The 26,652-nt window shown below is 30.1% G+C and overlaps 4 protein-coding genes across 4 annotated transcripts; 1 reads left to right on the top strand and 3 right to left on the bottom strand.

Annotated features, from left to right (window-relative positions):
• Positions 1–532: 532 nt before the first annotated feature.
• Positions 533–5,498, bottom strand: LOC115244524 (ATP-dependent DNA helicase Q5-like). Its single transcript, XM_029822218.1, has 14 exons — positions 5,158–5,498; positions 4,866–4,990; positions 4,594–4,758; positions 4,166–4,342; positions 3,888–4,067; positions 3,700–3,805; positions 3,513–3,624; positions 3,196–3,432; positions 2,742–2,933; positions 2,515–2,635; positions 2,360–2,449; positions 2,091–2,270; positions 782–1,976; positions 533–679 (listed from the first exon to the last, which is right to left on the bottom strand). Exons 1-14 carry the CDS (start codon positions 5,243–5,245, stop codon positions 630–632), a joined length of 3,018 nt encoding a protein of 1,005 aa, XP_029678078.1. The 5' UTR covers positions 5,246–5,498; the 3' UTR covers positions 533–629.
• A 236-nt stretch (positions 5,499–5,734) lies between these two features.
• Positions 5,735–8,283, top strand: LOC115245014 (39S ribosomal protein L47, mitochondrial). The gene is made up of 5 exons (XM_029823073.1): positions 5,735–5,923; positions 6,217–6,384; positions 6,468–6,682; positions 6,903–7,062; positions 7,157–8,283. The coding sequence occupies exons 1-5, from the start codon at positions 5,802–5,804 to the stop codon at positions 7,296–7,298; spliced, it is 807 nt and encodes a 268-aa protein (XP_029678933.1). The 5' UTR covers positions 5,735–5,801; the 3' UTR covers positions 7,299–8,283.
• A 308-nt stretch (positions 8,284–8,591) lies between these two features.
• LOC115245007 (pleckstrin homology domain-containing family M member 2) lies at positions 8,592–14,646 on the bottom strand. The gene is made up of 8 exons (XM_029823062.1): positions 14,349–14,646; positions 13,749–13,936; positions 13,072–13,266; positions 11,293–12,987; positions 10,992–11,216; positions 10,103–10,684; positions 9,861–9,980; positions 8,592–9,785 (listed from the first exon to the last, which is right to left on the bottom strand). The coding sequence occupies exons 1-8, from the start codon at positions 14,629–14,631 to the stop codon at positions 9,669–9,671; spliced, it is 3,405 nt and encodes a 1,134-aa protein (XP_029678922.1). The 5' UTR covers positions 14,632–14,646; the 3' UTR covers positions 8,592–9,668.
• A 1,379-nt stretch (positions 14,647–16,025) lies between these two features.
• LOC115245552 lies at positions 16,026–20,906 on the bottom strand. Its single transcript, XM_029823923.1, has 6 exons — positions 20,743–20,906; positions 20,488–20,599; positions 19,924–20,078; positions 19,132–19,333; positions 18,578–18,660; positions 16,026–16,317 (listed from the first exon to the last, which is right to left on the bottom strand). Exons 1-6 carry the CDS (start codon positions 20,904–20,906, stop codon positions 16,095–16,097), a joined length of 939 nt encoding a protein of 312 aa, XP_029679783.1. The 3' UTR covers positions 16,026–16,094.
• Positions 20,907–26,652: the final 5,746 nt, after the last annotated feature.

Genomic DNA, 26,652 nt, shown 5'->3' with positions numbered 1-26,652 from the left:
CATCGACTTCCGTGTTTTCTAGCTATTCGACAAATGTCGGTAACTTCACAAAGTAAAACCGAGCGCGCGATCGTATTTATTTCAAACATAATTACGTTACTTAGATATTTAATATGTTGATCATAAATGTATTTCATATTGCAATAGTATGATTATTCAATTAATGATCTTCTATTATTACTTTTGCTATTACTCGACTTACCTCTTAAACAAACGCGCACCCGTCCACAAAATATATCATATACGTAAAATTACTTTCCGCACGTAAACTATTGACGATAATTGGAAAATATTAATCTGTTTCCACTCGCGATGCATAACACATCATAATTCTACCGTAATTATTTGATTATCTTTTTAGATCAAATTTCCGTATAGATTTTACCCAAATGATTTTTCATGCGCAACGTGTCTATTATATCGCTTGCGGTTACCAACATACTAACATGAAGATGTGCTATATCAAATGTGACGCAAATACTAATTGATTCCCGCCTTTTTGGATAATACAAATATCAGTAACTTTACGAAATAGAAAGAATCATGTATTTATTTCGAAAACAGCGTTACTTTTATATCACTTGCCTAAGAATAAATATAAATACGTTAGATGTAAAATAAAAGATCTTTCAAGATTGACTCATAAAACTTACAACAAATTTATGTATTCCTTCTTTATCTGTAAAATATAGAAACAATGTTATTTATGTTTATTAAAATTTCTAATATCTGGAACATTGTATATAATAATATCAAATATAAATTTTTGAGATTATCTTACCAAATATTTTCTTTCTTAACATACTGTAATGCATTTCTCTGCAAGTTTTTGAGAATGTTGCTCTGTCTGGAAGACGTTCTGATGGATAATATTTCATCAGATACGATTTTAAAATTTCTGCTGTTTTGAATTGTATAACTTTATCTGCAGGTACTTTTAGTCTATTATTACTTTTGTCTTTTTCGTGCTGTTTTAAATGAGATAAGTGAGCAGTTTTTTCTTTTTTCTTTAATTCTACATTAATTTCCCCTTCCAAATGCTTCCTCGTTTTATCTTTTTCCGTCATCGATAAATCATCATTTATAGTATTAATGTTAGTATTCATATCTGCATTTCTTTTCTTAATCACTTCTCTGTCAATTTCATCGTCTAAAATCTTTTTATCGATCTTTTCATCGATATTATACGTATCATTATTAATTTCATCATTGCATTTACTATGTACAATTCTTCTTTTCTTAACAGGTTTTATATCATCCTCATGATGTTCAATGACTTTGTAATCTCTTTTATTTTTATTTCTATTCTTAATTTCATCTTTGTTTTTAATATGCTCAATAACATTATCAACTTTTGGTTCTGTGTCAAGAAAGATATCTCCTGTTTCATTTGTAGTTTTCTTCGATACTGATCGTGCTGATGCTAAAATTTGTTCATAAACTGTTTTATCTGTTTTTTTAACATCTTTATCTGTTTTACTTCTGCGAACTTTTGATTTAGAGAAGTTTGTATTCAATTTTGATTTAGAAGAACTTGTACTAACTTTGGATGTGCTGCCATCATAAATTTTTCGTGCACAGACAAAATCATTTGACATTTCAAATGGTGTTTCGTTTCTACATGTATTTTTTTGTGTACTATTGGAATCAATAATAGATATTTCATTTTTAATTTGATTTAGTTTGATATTTTTAATCTTTTTATTTTTGTCTGATATAAATGCCTGTGGCCTTTCTTCATTTAAAATCTCTAATGCAGTTTTAAATGTGGAAGGGAAAATCGGTTTACTACATTCGATTGACAGGCAAGTATTCTCATTAAGTTCGGATTTAGTTATATTAAATTCTTGTTTGCTATTAAATGTATCAATATTGTTAGAATTGTTAAGTTCTATGTCATAACATTCTGTTTCATTACAATCATATATTGTTTCGTAAATAGTATTATCATTAGTACATTTTCGTATCGATGAAATCTACATGAATAAAGCAACACAAAAAAATATTGTATGTGTGAAGATTTTATGACAGAAAAATAATTTGTATATGTATATAAATATATGTCTATATATATAGAAAATATTACATACCAATTTAGATATATCAAATTTGTACTTATTTGGTACCTTAGTACTGGAAAATATTTTGTATTCTATGTTATTAGCCATTTTATGTATATCCTTCTCCTGAAGTTGTTTGTTATCTTTTGAAGAATGTTGATGATTCTCAAGTAACGCTACTTTCAATTCATTGTAAAAGTGTTCTCGCATCTAAAAATAATGAGAAAAATAATTAGAACTATGTAAAAATACTGAGAAAATATTAAATGCAAAAAATAATAGTACATAATGTGTCTTACTTGAACAGTTAAACCTTTAATTCTTTTATCTGTACTGTCAGCTGCACGGACATGTGCTATCTTCGCGTATTCAATGTTTTGTCGCTTTATCTAGAAGAAGAGAATAAAAAATAAAAATAAAAGTGTGAAAAAAAATGTACCCGCAGCAAACTTACTTTATCCTCTTTAGATGCACTGCGTCTAAGTGCAAATTGTTCCATAATAAGTTCTCGTCTTTCTCGCTTTTCAGCTGCTATAATTTTCTCTCTTGATTCTTCTGGCTCATCGAATTCATCACTATTATGCAATTGTAAACACTTTTATATGTGAGCAGCATTTAACAACACATTAAAAAAAAATATTTGCTATCAATATTAATTTGTTAAATTAATTTTTTACATACATTTCATGGTCGCCGTATTTTATTTGTGTTACACTGCCTACATTACTTCGGAATTTTTTAGTTGTACTCTGATACATTTCAAATTGAGCAATTCTTGCTCGCACTTCGTCTTTGTTTTTACATATGTCACATCTGTTTCTGCAAAGCGGAGGAGAATCTCCAAAATACTTGGAAAATATTGCATGTCGGCATCTGTAAGAGGTTATAAAAAAAATATAATTATTACCAATATATTTAAAATGCAATTCTTAAACAGTTCTTTAAATATTAATATCATAAGATCTGTTGCTGTAATTGTAATATAGTATATTCTAATGTATTATATCTTTATTCCAAAGAAGATTCCAAGATTTGAAAATATATATTTAACAGATCTTTTGATAAATAATATATTCTCTTTTATTTTTAATAATTAAATTTTTGTTTATAACAAAGAATAGAATATAGATCGTACTTTGCCTCTAAACAATATGCAACACTTTTTTCAAAATCTTGCCATTTAATTTTTGCGAGTTCTGAATTTTTATGTGTAATATGCGTAATTTCCTCCTTAATAAGAAATGAAATAGGTCCGTATTCTTCATTGCTAAAATAAACTCTGCAAAATGCTGGGTTGCCATCTCTGCCAGCCCGTCCTGATTCTTGATAATAAGCTGCAATATTCTTAGGTACTGTCCAATGAATCACAAATCTACACAAGTTCATATAATAAAGATATTATTTTTTTCTTTCTATATTAGGTTGCTTATCAAAGATATTATAATAATCTACCTAACAGATCCTTTGTCGACACCCATTCCAAAGCTACATGTTGCTGTGATGACAGAGACTTCACCTGTTGTCCATTTATTTTGCACTTCATTACGTTCCTGAGTTTTTAAGCCTATTTAAGTATTAAAATAATATATAACATTGTTCTTGTGAATTTGTATCAACACGCTACAAAAATCGTACATACTCCCATGATATGCCAGTGTTGTAATTCCGGCAAGAGTCAATTTATGTGCAACAATTTCAGTTGTCTCCTTTTTTCTACAATAAATGATACCACAACTCCTTTTATGCTAAAAATATGTTTAAGAAATCTGTAATGTTATTCTCAACAATTCATAAAGTACCATATAATGACAATAAAATTTAAATCACCATGGGAATAGAATTATCTGAAGGTCCTAATGCATCTGAAATAAAGTTTTTTAGATGTTCAAATGGTTTGTCTAATGTTTCTAAGAACCACACATCATAATATAGATTGGGACGAAATACTGGCTGAGAGAATATCAATGCATCTTTCATATGCAAACTTTGGAGAATATCGTCTTTTACCTGTAACAATATTCAATATTCAATATATAATATATAATTATATTTAATATATAATATGACCCCCCTGAAAACTGTAAACTTGAATTGTTTTTAAATACTTGTTTTGCAGCAGTTGCTGTTAATGCAATCATAGGTATTTTGGGGCACAATTTCTTGAACACTCCCAATTGTCTATAAGTTGGCCTAAAATCATGACCCCATTCACTTAAACAATGAGCTTCATCAATAACAAAATAAGAGAGTGCTTTTTTTTTGCTCAATTTGATTACAGTTTCCTATAAATTAAATGTATATTAAAATAAAAATTAAGTAATGAAATTTTTATATACATTGTATCTTTAAAATTAATTTTTAAAATGATTTAAAATTGTCTTAATCATTAAAAAATCATGTAATATAAAATAAAAAAAATAAATTAGCAAAACTAAACAGTTTTTTATATTCTGTTTGTTGTATTGAGAGAAAATATAATCAAGATACAAGTAGTTTTAATAACCACATATATAAGAACTGAAAGATGCAATACCTGAAAATGCTGTTGTGCTCCCATTTCTGGAGTGACATATAACAATTTTATTTTAGGTGAATTTGACATAAGATCTTCCATGATTGTATTTCTTTCTTTGCTTGATGTTGTAGAGTTTAAGGAACAAGCATTTATTTTTTTAGACACTAAGAAATCTATTTGATTCTAGAAATATAAATTAAATCAATACATAATATTATTGCAATAAGAACTCTTTTTCTAGACTCTTACATACACAGAAAAATATAATATACACCAAGTACAAAAAATACCTTCATCAAAGCTAGGAGTGGTGAAAAGACAATCGCAACTTTCTGTTCTTTCATTATCGCAGGTAACTGAAAACAGAGAGACTTTCCAGAACCGGTTGGCATACACACGAATACATCTTGCTTTCCTAAAATTATCAAACATTTTGTGTGTGATTATTTTTTACAAATCTGATAAACATATTCACTGAAGAAAAGAATTATATATTTTTCCAAGGGGAAAAGGTACATATAGCAAATAACTGATAAAATCAGTAATCTGTATGTGTGAAAGAGATTAATTTTCCATAAAAACCTTTGTGAATGGCAGTGATGGCTTGTTTTTGAGTGTCATTTTTAAAATTGTCATAACCGAACTTCGATTTCAAAACGCTCTGCAACATTTTAATATATACATATATTTATCGTTGTACGGTTCTTTAAGAATGTGAAGCCAACAAAACAACGTATCAGATACACTTGCTACTTTTCACGTATCAGATACAGTTATTTTTTTGCAATGGATTTATCGAATAAGCATGATATCCACACTATTCATAAAAACACACGCCACATAATAGTATGTACAACACGCTATCATCAGCTATCATATGAAAAGGAAGGTTATGTCATTCACAATATACGTAAATGAATGTATATGTGAATGAATGATTTATAGTATATACAGCGCACCCTAGGGTACGTTAGAAATTTTATTTGTGAAGTAGAATAACATTGAATTGCCCAATCAGGACAAAGTAATCATTGCTCCTTTTATCCTGATTGGTTAATTAAATGCTACTTTACACGGTACAATTTTCGAACGCATTCCTATTCGGACACTAACACTAACCAGTGTCACTAGTCCAGTGATGGGATGGTAGCGTTTAGTATCCATTCTGGCATCACCGATATTGATACATACATGACACATACACACACATACACAGAGCAGAGAAAATGGCGGCACTAATGAAAGCCGTGCATATTTCCAAAAATGTGAATAACATAATGAAACTTTTCACGAATTTGTCTTTGACACCGAGTGTCATTACTCCTTCTAAACATATATTTCTTCGCAGGTTCGTATTACATCCCTTTCAAAATGTGTTATTTACATCTTATTTCACCCATTCTAATTAGTGTTTTATTTTCGATGTAATTTTTGATTTTAAGTTAAAGGAATTTTCTAGATATTTGCGATGTAATAAATAAGCATTTAGTTAATATAAAATCAATTTTTAATATATAAGTTATCTATTAAGTATTTTTTTTTCTCTCTTTTCTGCATACAAAGTTAAATCATACATTGTCACTATCATTGTATATTTAGCTTTTCGAGTAATATTTTAATGCATTTCCTTTATGAATATAGCACACCAGCTTTGCATTGCGCATTTATACACATTACACCGGACTATCGTGATTTGATGGAATTTTTCGATCAACCGAAAAATTGGGGTCAAAACGAAGTGAAGGTTGGTCGATCTTGGAGAAAGGATGAATTAAGATTGAAGAGTAATTCAGATCTTCATAAACTATGGTAAAATTTGCTATTCTGGATTATTTACATATTTGTAGATATCACTCAGTATTTATCAAATTCATATGTTTAAATAAATACAGGTATGTATTATTGAAGGAACGTAACATGCTTATGACTATGGAAGAGGCATGCAAAAAAGAGAGTGAGATCTTCCCAAATCCTGAACGTTTAGACAAAATTCGAAATAGTATGAATAATTTGGAATCAATTGTTCGTGAAAGAAACAGAGCATACCACATGCTCGAAACTGGTGAGACAGGAGAACGTCCTGGAAAACTGGTTTATAACCGCCTAGGTAAGATCTGTACAATTTATATAACTTCCATCATATGATATACTGATAAGATTTCTCATCCAGTACAAGTCTATAAAAGATGCCTAAAAAACGATTTAAAGACATCTTATTGTCCTTTAAATCTCTTTAAGATGTCTTTTAGCCTTTTTATGCTATTTGTTTTTAAAAAATTAGCAAGAAACAGAGAACAATGTATCAGCTTTCTTTTACCTCTTTCTAGGCATCAGATTTTATTATCGAATGCGTCAGCATGTCATACCAAAATACAAGAATCGGAAATGGCACAAGTGGCACTTGTTTGGTTTTGGTGGATATGGAACTCGGCGATTCTTACGATTGTACAGAGAGAAACTTTGGAACGAAAAACGTAAAGCAAGAAAGTATGTAGCAATCAATTTTACTATTTACTAAAATCACATATCAATCTATTCATTCTTGTTAAAAGATAAGGAAACCTTCATTTTGTTGTTTCAGTCGTAACAAAAATCGTGTTGCAATGTTCATAAGGAAATTCCCGAATCTGGATCTTGAAGCTGTAAAAGAACAATTTCCAGATATCGATGTAGAGGCAATAAAAACTTCCAAAAGAGCAAGAGGCCATCATTTATCTGAATAAACGCAGTGTTAATAGAATAACGACGAAGTATTAAACACACATACACATAAACATTGTTATATTTACAAATATAAAATATTCACATATATAAATATTATTGGTAAATTTATATTTATGACATCTTTTTTTAAATATCTTTATTAAGAAATTTATATTTCAAATCATATAATTCTAAATGAATTATATGTATTGCTTAATTACAAACATGATACAGTTTGCATCATAAAGAGGGATATCTTGTTAAAAATAATGTTATCTGACACAATTATTAGAACTATGCAATATTGTAAAATCAAATTATTGTATTATCAACCTCTTAAATTGTGTATAACACAATACATATATAAAGTATTGAGTAATTAAAATTTGAAATGTATAAAAACGACTAAGAAAACATTCATTGTTATTGTTATTGTAACCTATAAAATTATGAATTTGAGAGAGATATGCTTTATTCTCTCTTTTTCCCCCTTTTAAGAGAGATAGTACACATTTTTAAATAGTAAAAAAGGGATTAAATAAAAATTGTTTATATGACATCAAATTCTTTTTATATATTTTAATTAATTTTCTATTTATCATAATTTCTAGATTGTGTACAATGGTACAGAATTATTATGTATGAAAGGTATGCAGACATAACATTTAAAACATGCTGGCTGTAATATGTAAAAAATTTAATTCTGCATACTTTTCATACAATAAGAACTAATATACAAAACCGATTTTATTTTTGCATAGTAAATGCTTTAACTTAATAAATCTCACGAACTTAATAATATATAGCAGATATTTATTACTTTACGACATATCACAATCAGTGCTGCATGAAATAATGCATAAGGTAAATATTTATTGACAAGAATATATAGAATGCATCTATTCATGTAGCTTTGGTAACATAAGATTATAACTTAAAAATTTTGTAACATATATCGTACCCCTGTATATTAATATATATCACAAATAAAAATTAATTTCCATATACACACAGAGAGTTTCTTTTATATTATAGTTGTATATAATATAAGCATATTAAAATTCAATTAATCATATTTCACATCTATTCATTAAAAAAATTAATAATGTATTAATAAATTAATAAATATGGAGTTAAAATTTTACAATTTTAAGATATACCATAAAATGATATATAAAAAGATATGTTGCTAAAAGTATAATCAACTTATAATTTTGTTTATTAAGAATGTTAAATCATTTATTATTATTTTTTTTTATGTAATTATAATTATTTTGATAACTAAAATTTGCTATCACATATTCGCAAAACGTTAAATATATAATAATTTTAATGCAACAAAAATTGATCTAATTTACAACATTTTCACTGATTTAAAAATACATATATATTAAATTAGTATATAGAAACGTATAACACAATTATTGTATTTATATATCATATTTCACATCTATTCATTAAAAAAATTAATAATGTATTAATAAATTAATAAATATGGAGTTAAAATTTTACAATTTTAAGATATACCATAAAATGATATATAAAAAGATATGTTGCTAAAAGTATAATCAACTTATAATTTTGTTTATTAAGAATGTTAAATCATTTATTAATTTCAGAAGCAATTTCTGAAGTATTATTCTTTGTCAAAAAGCTGCTCTTGAAATATTCTTCAATTTTATAGTATCTCCAATAATAGGTAACTACTTTAATATCAATAGTGCGTATTCAAATGCATATTGGTTTGTCTTTTCAATATATGTGAATATATAGACATTCATATAATAATCAAGTGTTGTTTCACAGTTATTGTTATATTACATTTTCTGCGTTATTATAAATTAATAGTAGCTTATTATGTGGTTGCTTATGCTACAGGAGAAAGATAATGCACTGTTTTGCATCTACCCTAAATAGTCATCTATATATTTGAGGCAACTTATATATCTTATATGTAAGATTTCCCTCTAATAATGATCGATCTCTCTCTCAACATCGCAATATAGCGAGAATATTGCATATATATTGAAATTAAAAAATTATCATATTATACTATTATCAGGTATCATATGTCCAAATAAGGACATTTATTTCTCTATCTATAAGCCATAAAAATAACGTCAACTGTTCTAGTTTCAAGTAAAGACCCTCCAGAATCTCTAGTTTCAAGTGACAGATATATGGCATTAATTTGCAATAAAAGCAAAAGAAATTTGGATTATGTTGCATAAGCAGTATATCTTCCATATATGACATATTAGTGTTTCAATTTTCATGTAGTTATCTGAATATTCACGTGCGTTGTCACGAGAATTCTATTTTTCTTTTATGGCAATATGATAAAATAATCTTTTTAATGTAATGGTGTATATTGTCTGTATATTTTTCAGTTACTCTAAAGCTGGTGGTAGCAAGTATCGCCATGCAAGTTCCAAATCCCTGCTGGCATCCGAGCAACGCCGCTGCAATTTATCCTCTGGTGGAAGTGTTGCCATAGGAAACTCACCCTATAAAGGTCATAAAGAGACTGTGTTAGTATATAATTGCATATAACATTAATGTGGAATAATTATATATTATACCAAGTTTGCATTCGCCCATAATGTTTCCAAAACTTCTTTAAACACACAGAGCTCAGTGTGATTTGTGAAGTATATGACCCAATCGCCGCTACTTTCGTGCACTTCTCGACATGCAAATTCCTACAGATATACAATAATACACAATATTATATATACTTTTTTTTGTAACATATATTTAGCGACAAAATATGTCAGTAAAAATTGACAGTCAGCATTATACACTCAGATCAATATGTACTTACTAATATGCACCATGATTGCTGTACTAATGGCACTCTAAATGCTGCTAAATCCTTTATGGAAGCGCAAGAGAGCGTTTGGCCTCTCTGCGTGCCAGGGTGAATTTCCTTCATCGCTACTAGATGTTTCGTAGTTGTGATGAGGCTACAAGGTAGTGGCTCTCTGTTTTCCGTACAATCGAATAGACCCGATGCGCTTTGAACAAAACTCTGTAGCCATTCGGAAGCTACATATTCATCTGGAGCCGCAAATTGGTATGATTTGTTGGGTTTTAACAGTATCTCGAAAGTATGTGGTCGGTGCGAGTTGGGAATCCTTCTGCATCCTTGGCACAAGCCGCCTTTCAACGGTATAGCACGCTTGGGAAGCCGTTGATTCAAATCCGTGAACATATAAACGACGCCGCCTTTTAACACAAAATAACCGGCCTCCCAGGGATTCGTGGGTGCGTTCGGATGCAAGTGTTGATAGGTATGTGGACGAAACATCAGATCACCCTCTTTCGTTGGCCCACACGGTGTACTAGGCGGCGACATGTGTTCATCTTCCATATAAATAAGGCTATAATGTTCGATTTTGTCATCCTATAAAGATAATAAATAAAATTAAAAATAATCTTTTGTAACTGTATATGGATATCAATGTATAGAGTGATTTCTCGCAATAAGAGAAATGTCTATGATGAAATACAGAATATTATGTAATTCATAGATAACCATCAAAACTAAAAACAAACTATACCATGAACTGTATTAAAATGAATTCTATTTTAATGATTAGTTTGTAAATTAACTACTACGATATCGCTATACATTCACAATTTTGAATAGAAATGCAATACTCACTTCATATGATAATTCATACAATAATTGCAGAAAAAGATTTACGTACAGGATGCACAACTGTGTCATTGAGAATTGAATTTCTCAGAATGCGCATGTCCTCGTAATTCAGTTCTTTGACAGCAGGAAGTTTCGGTTTCGAAGGCGATCGTCGCATAGCCATTTCTAAGTGGCCGATTAGTTCTGAGGTAGTTTGCGAGCTGCCAGTGGAGAATAGATACTGCATTTCACAATCGGCGTTAGAAATCAAAATACTTTGTGCATTCGGTCCAATCTAGAAAAAGACAAACATATATTTTTGATATATTAATATATTTCAGAAAAAATAAATATATTTAAATTTTTCTTACCATAATAACATCTAGTTCATTATAAGGAATAACGAACTGATTGCTATAAGAGTGATCCAGTTTTGAGCCGGTTAAATATAGTGTTTTGTTCGTCAATAACGCGATCATCGGCTTACTTTCGCCGTTCGTCATGTACGAACTTCGCACTTTGTATACTTTATATAGTTCTTCCGTTTTGTCGCGATAGATATGTCTCTTGAAAAGTTCGCGTAGTTTTAGGCTTACTTTCTCACCGCTGAATTCCTGTTTCTCAGCGGCTACGTTCTCCTGAATCTCTTTGTCAAGATTATCGTTAAAATCTTTGAAAGAGTCGTAGCTCGTCTTGATTCCTTTGATGTATAAAGTATTTGCCTTGGGCGGTTTCTTGTTCTTCTTAATTTCAAACTTCCTCTCGGTGATCGATCTTAGAAATCTACTCAACAATGATGTTTTCGATGGAGCCTGACGCAGAGGTGGCGCCAAGAGCTTACTGCTGCTTTCACCCGTTAGTATCGCCGTCATGTTGCGCTTCTTCGACGGTGAAGCTAAGTGTCTACTACTTTTACGATCCTCTAGCTCGGATGTTGTCACACTCTCCGCGTCCGACCAATCATTCGAACTAACGTATTTCTTCGGATTTACCATTTGTGGCATCTCCACCTTGGACGGTGGATCCTCGACGATATTGCCACATGCCTTTTCGACGATGTATGCCTCTTGGGCCTCGTTCTCTTCTAACTCTATTTCCATTTTAGGCCTCAAACTCTTAGCCGGGTCTTCCTGACCTTCTGGCGCCCCACGCTCCAACAACGATAAACCGCAACTACATCTACAGTTACGTTGACATGGCATGTCGATACACAGCTTCGATGATGCCTGTTTATCAGCTCCGTCACTGTCGAACACGCTCGACGACGATGACGAAAATGAATAACAGTCTGAGTGCACGTTCCTGTTGGCATTGGCGTTCTTCTGCACGTACGGTGAATCTCCGTGTGCGCACCAACTGTATCTGCCTTTCTGAGCGTCTCTCTTTAGAACAGAACTGGGCAACAAGAAACTCATGGAAAAATCAGCATAATTCTCGTCGTCCTCGAGCTTCATTGTTTTCAATATGTCTTCATGGAAACTGACCCGCTTCTTACTTTCACCGCGCTTTTTCTTACGCTGCCTACGTTGTACTATAGCCTCCGAACTGGAGGAAGATAGAATGCTAGTGTCGGTCATGTTGATTGTGTTCAGAATACCATAAGGGGCATCCATGTTATCACAGTCGGAGATTGTCATGCTCAACTCCAACAGATTTGTATCATTGTTGATTAGATAAGAATTACGAGGATCTATATTTTTCTTAAAACTGTAAGCGGGACTATCGTTGTAATAAGTGCTCCTTTTGCCGTTATCGATTTTGTTTGTTTTATCGGATTTTGCATCGTCAAGACTCCTACTGTAAAAGTCGTAGTCTTTGAGAGTCTCCAAACTAGAGCAATCCATTTCATTGTCATCCAATTTTCGCGTTACATTCTGGTTAACTATATCATTTTTCGTCATCATGACAGTTTGAAATTTAGTAATCGCCGGTGATTGCATTGGCGTTTTACCATCTTCGCTGGAGTCGCTAGATCCAAAATTCTTATTGTCTTCCATGCGATTGTTAATAATTGTCTTGTATCTATTATTGCGATACTTGGGAATATCATCCATTGAAAAGTCCTCCTGTAAAGATTTGTATGGATTTATGTATTTTTTCAATGAATATTATAATCATTTTACGCAATCTTTATCTAATCTGTATCTTACCTCTTTGTAACTGCTTCCATCAGTTTCGTTTGCAAGATCCATATCACTGTCGAATGCAACCCCACTGTCGCCAGGAGAAGCTAGGCTCGATGAAACGCTAGAAGATCTAAGATGCAACGACAAGACTGTTCCTGATGGATTTATGCTCATAGGCCTCTGTGGCATATAGTTGCAAGTATCTAAATACGTCACATCCTGTATACAACAATATTTTAGTTTTATTAATCAGTATATGATATCAATTAGATTATATGTTATCAATTAGATATTAACATATTTAGCAACTTCAGATAATTCTATGCAAATATCTTTTTTTTCTAGCAACATGTTTGTAGAAATTTTCCATGAATAAACAGATCAATTGATATATAGTTCATACCAAATAAGGTGTGTACTCGTAAATAAAATGATAACCTTTGCAACCTTATATAAAAAGATTTTTCTGTATATGTAATTGGTGTTATTCATTAGTGCGATAAGTGTAAAGGGGGTGATATTAGTATCTCTGCATTGAGAGAAACATAATAAAAATTACATGATGTACCAAACATTTAACAGAGAGAGAGAGAGAGAGGAAGAGAGATAAAAAGTTGATTCTGTACTTTTCATAAAAATGCTACTACTTATTAAATACTGCATACTATTTATAAGTTATTTATCACATTAGTTTAACATACCAACTGCAATGTGAAGGACACATTTTCCAGACCAGCAAGAAGATTAACCAGTTGGTTGGTTTTATCAGCATCTCTTACAAGTGCGTGTGAAAAATACTGTTTTTTTAACGTCTTGGTGTCTCGCAGTAAACAACCCAGATAGCTCTCAAAACTGCCTTCACTCAGAGTGTGATAGAGCCATGCTCGACCTGCACAATATTAATAATAATTTAATATTAATAAGAAGAAATCGGAAGAAATATTAAAATATATTCATTCTTAGATGCAACTAAACTTTACTATTGCCTAGATATTGACTGTTAACTCTAATTAACATATCTAGAACTTTAGATTATCATAAAAGTTTTCTTGAGCCAAATAATTTAAGGCAAAATAACTATTTCTTATTACATAAGACATGATACAATTGTTATGAAAATATGTGATTTAATTGTTGTAAGCCATAAAAAATCACTGTTTTAGATCTGTGTTCAATAATTTTATAATAAGATAAAATTATATTGCTGTTAAATGCATTTTAATAAATGAGAATTGAGTAGCAAGAAGCGCAGATGTGAAATTGAATAACAATTGCTCCTATAACAAGACATCAAAACATACCTTTTCCGATAGAAGTCAATACACTCTGCAATGCGTGAATGACCACAACAGTGTCCTGATGACTAAGTTCTCTAGCAGTACCCCAATATCCATGTCTCTCTACACGCAGTCCGTGACGCAATGCACGATCCAGCCAATAAACCAACCAGGAATCACCATCCAAGACCACGGTACCATAGAGACTTTGGGCATAGACCTGTTCAACATATGTATTACTCTCATTGGAGCAAAAAATGTATATAACAAAATAGAAATCTATTATAAACCAAAGCTTGAAAAACATGATTAAAACATGTATCTATATAAAGTTGTGTAGAGACAAATATTTTATTCTATAAATCTTATTTATTTCATTTTTCTTGCACACATACCTCTGATGTATAATATATAGCAACATTTTTTTATTGGATTAAACTTATAAATTATCTAAATAATATATAATATATTATGTATATCGATAATAAATTGTAAAAAAAATATAAAACAAAAATTGAAAAAAAAATCTTTGCTGATTAATACGATTTAATTCGTTTTGATTGACGATTAACGGTATCTCGACAAAATAACAATGAAAATAAAATAAAAATAAAATGAGAATAATATTTTGTCATTTATAGAAGTTAACAAGTAATACATTAAACATATACGATATCATTACGCTTTTCATCTTTTACGAGAGGAACAGCTTCGTTGATAAATATTTTCTTTGCATTAAAAATGACTAGAGTTTTTAACAAGATCGACAATTTTATTCTCGCAGTTTAACGTCAAGTAGCCATTAAAATAACTTATTATTCATTAACACTTATCTATATAAGCACTGCCACTCAACAGAGATAAATGATACTGGCATGGAGTCGATCATTTATCTACGTCAATCTTTGACCGAGGTTGTTGACAAAATCTATTCGCAATCCGTACAACTTTGATTAAATATTTTGATTCCGTTTTAATTTAAAAATATCACTCTAACTTGAATGTCAAGGCTAGTTTTCCACTGAGCGTTATAAATATAGAAAATGCATAGAGAATCTACAAAATAATTAACTTCTAAATAATGGCAAAGAATAAATAGTCATCAATAGTTCTTTCAAGTATAACGGAAGAGAGAACAAAAATTATAAGATAGAAAAATGATATATTAAAATATTAAAAATAGAAAAAACACTTCCTTCTTTTTGTAATACGTTTTGGATTAAAAATGCCTAGAATTTGTAAACGTCAAAATTCGACTTTTTCTCTAATTAGGGTTATTTCTTGTATTAAATTTCTTTATCGATCGATACTACTATCGATCGATACGCTGTGTTCATTTACTTTTTGTATCACAGATGGTACCACAATTCGCAATAATAGACGAAAATTGTTACAAAATTTTAAATATCCAAGAAACAATTATAGAAAGATATAATGTTAATTAATATCTTGTATATCTTTATTCATTTATGGAACTAAGATTTTTATATTTATTTCTACATTTAACATTTTTTGAATTTTGGTAGCTTTTCTTATAAATTTTCATGAAAATCATATTTATTTTTCTCTCGTTCAAACATGTCGTATAAAAATTGAGATATCAATGTCTAAAGAATTTATTTTAAATTAGTGTTCATATATATTTATCAATACTCTAATATTGCGAAATAATACGTCTGGTGCTATTAAATTACAAAAGATTGCGAAAATTTATATAATAAACGACAATGGGTTCTTTTACGTTATGATATCGAAATCATGGTTACAAGTTTAATTTTGCCGGTCTTCTGAGGAACCTGCTTGATCCGTTCTATTTTTACTTTCGCGAGAGCTACTTGAATTCGAATGCGGATATTTATCCGAAGTGTACTTGAATTTTATCTTCGATTTACCCTTAGAGTTTCGTACGCGCTGTACAATTTCCTCAATGCATCTTTGATCCTTTTCGCTAATGCTAGAACTTACACCGCTACCCACATGCTCTTCGAGTTCTCTGAAATTGTAATAATCTTCTTAAAGCTGTGTATTACTACATTAAGCAGAATTAAATTTCGTAGGAATAACAGATTATAATTAACATTAGCAAGAAAAGATCTACAAACTGTAGAGAATTAAATTAATCATTTAATCGAGATATCAATTTGTAAGATTTCACACGAAGATCAGGTTATATAATCTTGTATTAAATACTCGTGTGTGTTTGCTCTTTTATCTGCGTAGACTATAAATTAATTAAACAATTAGTTTGATAAAATAGACATTGAAGATAATTCAATTTAGGTAAATATTTCCAATTAAAATTTATTATTATTTAAAAAATAAATACATTTATTGTGTCATTATTTTCAAATTGTTTCATGAAGAGAAAAATTTCGCGCCTTTTTGCCTAAAGCGCGGAAAGACGCTGCACGTCATCGCTATGTATGACATACTTAAATCACGATATATTGCGGCAATTTCACGGGCAATCTCGCGATGCGTCGGAATGGAACCGCGGTAATTCCGCGATTGTTTCGCCGTACATATAAATAATCGATCGATATATGTACCTATTTGACTTTACTTGCGTCGTCCGATCAGCATTACGAATGAGTTTAGCTACCGAGAATATAGAGAACATGGAAAGAACAAACGATGGATCATTGCAACGAGTTTATCAAGGCAAGTAATCTTTGCATATTACTATATTATGTAAAATATAACGAATTACAGAAAAAAGACCGATTCTTCAAAAGTCGTAGAGAGCTTCTAATTAATCTTTTAATCAAGAATCAATTTGTGAGATTTGACACACGAAAATTATATAGGTGGTGCAATTTTGCAATAAATATCCGTATGTGTGTTTGCTTTTTTATCTGTGTAAACTATAATTAATCAAACAGTTGTTTCGATAAAACAGACATATTATAGATATAAAATTTTCATCAAAATTCATTATTGCTTGAAAGACCGATTACATTTATCGTATCATTATTTTTAAACTGTCTCACGGAGAGAAATATTTCGCGCCCTTAGCCTAAAGCGCGGGAAGAAACGTGACACGTCATCGCTATGTATGACATACGTCACGATGTATCGCGACAATTTCACAAGCAATCTCGCGACGCGTCTGGAACCGCGACAGTTTCGCGATCGTTTTGTCGTCCAAATAATCCATCAATATACGTATTTGGCATTATTTCAGTCATCCGACCAACATCACCAGTGAGTTCAGCTACCGAGAATATAGGGAGGGAGCATGGAGAGAACAAACGATAGATCATTGCAACGAATTTATCAAGACAAGTGTTCTCCGCATATTACTATACATACTATGCAGAAATGTATATGGGTGTACTCGTATAGAAAAAAACAAATTACAGTAAAAAAAAAATCTGTTATTCAAAAGTGATAGAAAACTTTTAATTAATTCTTTAATCATGATATCAATTTGTAAGATTCGACACGAAGATCAGGTTATATAATCCTATATTAATAGTACGTTAAGAGTGCGTATATTTTTGCTCTTTCATCTGCGTAGACTATAAATTAATCAAACAGTTGTTTTGATAAAACAGACACATTACAGATATAAAGTTCTCGATTCATTATTACTTGAAAAACCAAATACATTTATCGTGTCATTATTTTTAAACTGTCTGATGAAGAGAGAAACTTCGCGCCCTTAGTCTAAAGCGCGGGAAGAAACGTGACACGTGATCGCTACGTATGACATACGTCACGACGTATCGCGGCAATTTCGCGGGCAATCTCATGGCGCTTTGGAACGGAACCGCGACAGTTTCACGAGTGTTTTGTCGTACAAATAATCCATCAATATACGTATTTGGCATTATTTCAGTCGTTTGACCAGCATCACGAGTGAGTTTAGCTACCGAGAATATAGGGAGCATGGAGAGAACAAACAGCGGATCATTGCAACGAATTAATTAAGGCAAGTAATCTGCGCGTTTGGTTATCATCATTCATAACCATTTCATTTGATTAATGCATCTACCATATTTACACAAGCGTCGCATCGCATTTCGAATCTTTTATAGTGAAAACTGCAGCGTAATCCCTATGTCCGCACTTTTGATCGATTACAGCATTGACTCTGCAAATTTATAAAAAATACCTTACAGGTTTCACTGCAATTCTTATGTATTATGCGCATAATGAACATCAATACTCGTCTCTCGACATTAAACAACTTCAAAATGAGATGCGATCGTTTATTATTAATGAAATAAATTTAATTAAGCAGAGCTCACTTCTGATGTCGATGCAGCTTTGCAATTAATTTATTCAGATACAGCGTTTCTTTTTGCATCACTTTTAGTTCCGATTCTTTTTCCTGGGAATAAAAAATCGCTGATGTAAATTAAACATTATTTCTTGCCTTAATTAAAATAATAATTTTAATAATTATTAACTACAAATGTTTTAATATTTTTAAATTGTTTGCATTATTTATATATCAAGTTTGATTAGCCAAGATCAAGTTGTTAGTCACAGATGCGACCACATGTGGATGCTTTATATGTATGCAATACAAGTATCTCTTTTATAATAATTGAAATAAAATAATATCAAAATCGAAAATAAGAATATCTTATCATAAGAGGTATTTATGCATGCTACGTGTATAGATAGATTCGTGAAAACGTATTAACGCTAAAAATTTTACAAAACGTTTAATATTTTTGGTGCGAAAGCCTTTTCTTTATGAATTATGCCGTTTTGTTACGCCAGTTTAATATTCGACACATCAGCTTAACATTCCGGAATCTAATTTTCATTGTATACTGAGATTTTCTGTTATTACCGTCAAAGCCTTCGTAATCACGCAAAGTTCGTTCTGGCGAGTTTCGTAGAGATGACGCGTGGTGATCGTCTCCGCGGTTAGCCGTGCTAATTGCTGCTGGAAATTCCTCTCGCGCTCTATTGCTTTATCCCAAGCTTCTTCTCGAACAATTACAGCATCCCTCAAAGTTTGCATATCCCTCTCCAGTAACTCAAATTCTGATCTATTCACGTCGTTAGAAGTATGAACACATGTAATTGACGGATTAAGCGAGAAAAAATGTAGAAAAATTGTAGGATGTAATAAAATAAGATTAAATTAGTATTATTTAATTATTATAAAATTAGCATAGTTTCTTCTGACGTTTAATTAATATTCGTTAAAAAAGACAATTTATGATCAGAAGTTTATTCTCTTCGTTTTCATTAATATCCGGTAAATTTGTAAAATCTACGGAAATCTTTAAATTTTAATCAAACTTATTTGAAATGAGTTATACAAAAATATACTGCAAAAGTTACTTACAATTATAGATATCACTTTATTTGTAATATTAGTAAATTTCTAAGATATCAATCGCATATTTTATCCATCTAATCTAGCGAAAATATCAGATATTTGCAGGTTTCGTGGTTAAAAATTTAATTTGCAAATTTGACGATTAAAATGTTTAATTCATACGTGCTTTGATTTAGAATATTAAAATTTAGAAGTTTGAATTACGAGAGATTGCATTTGGATATGTGCTTGCCTAATCTCTCGTGTAATTGAAGCGTGTACCGATTTAACTAACTTAAACCTATGAGAACTTACTTCGTGATAGTGACCGTAGGTAATTCCCTTTGGCAACCTTCCAATTTCCCGTGGCAATCTTTGCAAGTTTCCCAAATTTGTAACTCGCAATCTGCCTTAGAAACGATATCCGTCGATGAAGTGCACTTATCTATCAGACAGATTTTGTCATTTTTCTGAAATTTGCACATAACAGATTTCAAATTCATATATTTTACATTTAATACTGTGCAAATTTTATATGATAATTTATATGAGATTTTACAACAGTAACGTAAGAATTTGAGGTATCACCGCATTTATTAAAAATTGTATATAACAAAAGAAATATATATAGATAACATAACAATAACGCGATGTCTGTGATTAAATACATGTTACCCGGAAAAAATTAATATAAATTTAGAAAAGTAATAATTAATTAATGTTTTATTATTAAAAAATTTTGAATTAATTATTTTATTCTTATCTCAAAATATTTATTCGATTTTTATGTACTGCAACATAAAATAGCATCTATACATTCAATTTAATTATATCTTTTCAAATACTTTTCCATCATTCAGCAAATATTATGGTTCTCACCATTTGCTTTGCTGACATATCGGTTAACTTCAGTCTCTCATTACTAAGTTTATTTTGCAACAGTGATACATTCTCTTGCAGTTTCTCCATTTTAATTGCGTCCTTTTCGAGCCTGCGTACCGAGAATTATCTTGAGTTTGGCAAGTTTGTTTAAGATAGAGAAATTTGTCAAATTGCAAACGTAATTGTTATATTACGCTTGATTTAGAGAACGCGTAATTAACCATGTAATTAACTACAGTGGGAATCTCTCACCGCCTTGTCAAGTTCTTGTTTTCCGCGGTAAGATCGCGATTTCTGAGATGCAGCGCCGCATTGCTGTCCTCCAGCAGCTTTAAGCAAATCTGCATCTTCTCGATCGAGACCGCCGGCGTCGATTCACGATGCCTCGTCGTGTATGTGCCCGCGATTCTCGCCATTTGTACGTTCGAATCTGGAAACGGCGGATCGCCCCTGCCTACGACGCGGAATTCCAAACCAAATTAATATTCGTCGTTTCTGCGACTGACATGCTTCGCATCGCATTGTTCGAACATACGATTAAAACGAGATGGTTGCTCAATTGGGTAGAAATTGATAATTCGATTAAATCATAAAATAAATATCATTTCCATATATATTTAAGTTTGATCAATTTTTTACAGATTTTATTTAAATAAATAAAATAATCAAAGTTTTTAACAATTGTTATTAATATCTATAATAGTAAAGCAATGTAGCAATTATTAATGATATATTTAAATTATACGATTAAATTATTAATATATATGAGAAAATTAATATTCTTGAGTACATATATATTGCTTAATACAAAAAATTTTTAAATTAAATTTTTGCACGTTAGAGACCAGAAAAAATAGCATAATTTCTTCTAATTTCTGCGTAATATTTTTTACCTTCTTTATATGTTTCGTTATCATTTCTACTCAAATTAGATGGCTTCCAATTTGAATAATTTCTTGGGTAACTTTCTGAAAGATGGATAAATTCATACAATTTGATGTACTGTAGTCATAAAATAAATATCATTTCCATATATATTTAAGTTTGATCAATTTTTTACAGATTTTATTTAAATAAATAAAATAATCAAAGTTTTTAACAATTGTTATTAATATCTATAATAGTAAAGCAATGTAGCAATTATTAATGATATATTTAAATTATACGATTAAATTATTAATATATATGAGAAAATTAATATTCTTGAGTACATATATATTGCTTAATACAAAAAATTTTTAAATTAAATTTTTGCACGTTAGAGACCAGAAAAAATAGCATAATTTCTTCTAATTTCTGCGTAATATTTTTTACCTTCTTTATATGTTTCGTTATCATTTCTACTCAAATTAGATGGCTTCCAATTTGAATAATTTCTTGGGTAACTTTCTGAAAGATGGATAAATTCATACAATTTGATGTACTGTAGAAAAAAATATAACTGCTGTGATTTAAGAGACGGTATATTGCGTCACATATTGGATCAAAGTGTTATATCTTTTATATGAGAAAATATAGCAGCGAAACTCGTATTCTACAATTTGCTCTGATATTAAGTTAGAAAGGACAGTTTTATTTTGTCTCTATCTAAGTTTGTAAAATTTTCAAGTAATATCATCAGTTTCCAGAAATATGTAATAAAAAATTTAGCAATTCTAATTTAATTTAAAAATAAAATAAAAAAAAACATTAGACAAATAATCTAAACCTTTATATAAAAGTCATTTTCGAATTTAGCATAAATTCTCAAGAATGTAAAGAATATGAATTTTATCTCTATATTTTCTGTACATTATACTTTAATGCAATTAGGTTTTTATAAAAATAAAATATAGGAAGTTACATACTATTGCAGACTTCGGAACAAGGGTTTTTGATGGTAGATGTATGGCAGGTCGTCGTATAACAGCTGTGAGGATACTTAAAGTCCAAGTGCAATCCATCCCGCCGCGAATCCATTGTTCGGTAATGAGTGCACGACATAGCTCTCCGCGTTCTCGCCGATAAGACTGACAAATGTAACTCCGTTATAAGCCACTCACTATTCTGGAAAGAAAATTCTCTCGTCTATCTTTCTATCTTCTTCCACAAAGTGAACGTATGTTATAGTTCCTTTCACGAAAATGCCTTTTTTAAGCGTAATTCTTTAATAACCGATAGAACGAGATTCATCTTATACGATTTAATGTGATTTTTTCATGTTTATGACTCTTCAAAATTAACTGTTCTAAAAACAAGAATATATATAACTTTTGTATTAAAATAACTTGTCGTCTGTGCCGTTGACCAGAATGCTGACACCTTTTCTCAGTCTTTCTTTTTCACGGGCGATAAATAATGATTACTGTGAACCACTGATCATGGGATCGGCAGGTCCCTTACCGACCTAAAAGACCTTTTCCTCGAGTCTTCACATATCCTCGCTTAAAGGGGTGGAAACGAAATGGATATGTTACGTAAGCCACATGCGCTGCATGTTCTACCGTGAAATTTCATTAAATCTCCTGTGTGGCCATTGGTTACCGAATTCCTTTGTTTCCAACGTATGTTGCTGCATAGTTCATGACTATTAACAATATGCAAACTTGGTATAAAACGTTGCTAATAGCGAATTCGGTCATTTGCACTGCGTTGCACTGGTGCATATTAAAGACTGCTATACATGTGAAGTTATCTAATAAAAAAGAATAATATAAACATTTTAAGTAATTAAAATCCAATCATGATAAATTGTCATTTTATTTAACGGAACATACATTATTTTTTTATCATCAAAATGTTTATATATTATATCATTGCATTTATATACTTCATAAATAGCAGCCTTTAATGTGCACTGATGTGATGTTGTGCAAGTGACCGAATTCTCTATAAGTATTACAACGATTATTTTGAGGTAAATGATAATTTTCGCATGTAAAGTATATTTTTTATTAACTTAATTTATGACATTTAGTAAAATTTTTATTTTAGATTTTTAAAGATTGTCGTATAAGCAAAATATTTATATACAATATCAAATATATATGTATATACGTATATAAATATAGGTCTTACATTTGTATCGAGTATAGCCATAATTTATAGCGTGACATTCATAAATAATTCAGACTCTTGGAATTTTAAATAAGAACGCTAAATAAAGTACGAAGCTAGTCAAAAGCTAAATTAAATATCTGTTAGATATATAAAAAATTCATACATAGTAAATAATAATATTGAAATGAAACAGCGGAGATATTTCTCTGCGAAAGAATGAGCATCAAATGATCATTCGAGGCATTGTTTGAATTATCATGGGGCGCCATTAGGCTTTATGATTACATGAGTCGTAAATGGAGATGAAGACAAAAAAAAAATTTATTTTGGCCAGCCAAAATACGCATCGCGTATTTTTCGCGCGATTTAATGTTACCGTGTAACGTTCGCAAATGTTCGCAATATACGATATGAGCAAAATTTAAAAGAAAAGTTTAAGATATATTTAGAAAAAGAGAAACTAAATTAATCTTTATTTCACTTGAAATATAATTAATTTTGTGGATATTGTTATGTATATATACGTGAAACATAATGAGCAGTAGAAGCTGTAAAATATATTTGTGGTATTTATAAGAAACCTATAAAATAAATTTATTCAATTAATATTTGGCTTGATGTCTATGAAATATCAAATTTAATTTGATTGAAACTCTACATCATTTTATGCTACAAGTTAAAACCCTATACAATTTTATATTTATATTATTGTTTTTATAAATTATTAAAACATTTTCATAATTAAAGGATTAAAGGAGAAGTAATAAAACACACTTTTTCACGGGCGATAAATAATGATTACTGTGAACTACTGATCATGGGATCGGCAGGTCCCTTACCGATTTAACAAAACTCTATTTAAAAAAGCAAGAGTTGCATATTGCAAACTCTTTGCATCTTTGCAAAGAGTTGTTATATAGTTTATAAATAATAAAATTAAAAATTGCCTTAAATAATTTATACATTTATTTATCTTTATCTACAAATAGTATTATTGAAATGTATATACTTATTGAGATGTATATACGAACAATGTTACATTATATGTATATAATCATAATAATTTACATAATATATTCGTTTTTACACAATATAATTAATAATGCATATCAGCCTATGCATTTGCATGTTTAAAAATTATATATGCATTGTTGTATTTATTATACATATAATTCGCGCATTGACATAAAGATCTTAGCTCCGAAATACAATGAACAGTCAAGGTTTAGTATAACAAAAATACTATAATTAAGAGTTTCTAAAATTAACAATATAAATAAGATAGAAAGAGGCAAATCATATAAGTACGTAAAGACGCGCGCAATATTTAGATCAAATGGAACGTGCGTTACCGTATATTAAATTAAAAGGCTTACTATATGCGCGTATCACTTAGAGCATGTATTATTGAATTAAAAAGAAATTTCTACACAAATCAGTCTTAGCACCAAAATAAAATAAGTTGCATATGTTCATAAAGAGATAACAGATAATGTTTTTTTCTTCTCTTTTTGATGTTATGAATACTTTGTAACAACTTAAATTGTTAGATAAACATTAATAAATCGCGTGTAAAATGCAAACAAATTGTAATTATTCGGTCTCTATAATTTATTTAAAATAGCTAGGTCAACATATAATTCTAACTCTCGTGTCCTACATTTCAATATCGCGTTGATTTTCAAAGCTCATTTTGAATGAATATTAAGACACTGATGATCGAACAGACATATTACACACAGTGATCGCGTTTACGATGGATTGAATAGCGGAAACGTAGTTTTAGAGAAGGAGGCGAAGAGCAAACGTTAACGCTTCGTTATCCAGATGTTCGTTGTGTGTGTATATACTCTTACTAAAATATCTATTCATTATAAGTACTTTGTTTATGCAACAACATATTTCTAAATCACCGTACAAGACGAGATCTGATGAATTTATCGGAAAAACTATCATCGATCTATCATCGTATAGATCATGATGCTGATAGATGATAGATCATAAGATGTTACGATACTTTAGACAGTCATAACACTCACAAAAGTGCAGGTAGAATATATAATACACATTAATATGTTACACATCATTATTTTACGGATATATATACACGCGGATATAGTTTCTCGTATATTTAGCTATATTATACATTTAGATGCGTACATATACGCACGTATACTTTGAGCGTATTATTTTCCACACAGGCTGTTCGATGGCTGCGGCTAGATATCTTTTATCCTATGGCTATTATCTCGAAAATATATGAAAATATGTTGATAAAACGAAATGTGAAATACAGAATATATTATATTTTTTATTACAACTACTATTTTAAGAATATAATACATATGCGCAATATATCTCGCGTATATTACATATGATGCAGTAGATAGAGAATTGATTAAACAATTATAATACATTCATCATTCTATCAAATATGTAGTTTTTTTATATATCATTTTGTTTATATATAAAAGCGGAATATTCTAGAACCCGCTATTTTAATTTTAATAATAGATTTGGATGATCTTAAAGTCGAGTCAACGAAAAAGAATAATTATCACATTCTGGCAAGAAAATAAAATGTCTCGGAAATGAAAGCGAGAGGATAAAAGGTATCTTTAACAATCGATCGAGCCCAAAATAAGTTTATCTAATATGTCTAATAAAACCACGCAGGTAATAGGAAACATACATTATTACCGCACTCTAAATGTTCTCTTTAATACTGATACCATGAATGCTCACACACAGTTATTTTAGATTAAGTATTGTATTGTGATTATTTTTTTGCGATTTACGTAAAGTTTCTTTAAATCTAATTTTTATGCCTGAGAAGTAGAAGAAAATAGTACAAAATTATTAATTTTTGAAACATTGTTATTATCATCAAGAAAATAATTTGTATGAATTAAAAATATAAAATCTCGAAATTTATAAGTATGGAATTAATTATGCATAATTAGTATGCATTAATTATTGCAAAAATACAATAAATTTGCTTTGTATACGTAAAAGGTTTCAAAATAAATAATTTATATTTTTTTGGTAAAAACTATTTATAAAATTTTGAAGGAGGGGAAGTTATATGTTAGATATTTTACATACAAGTTTCTTAATCTGATA

The sequence above is a fragment of the Formica exsecta genome, unplaced genomic scaffold (genome assembly GCF_003651465.1).
Source record: "Formica exsecta isolate Colony F162 unplaced genomic scaffold, ASM365146v1 scaffold122, whole genome shotgun sequence".
In the NCBI taxonomy this organism is placed as follows: domain Eukaryota; kingdom Metazoa; phylum Arthropoda; class Insecta; order Hymenoptera; family Formicidae; genus Formica; species Formica exsecta.
This window is presented reverse-complemented; position numbering and strand designations above follow the sequence as displayed.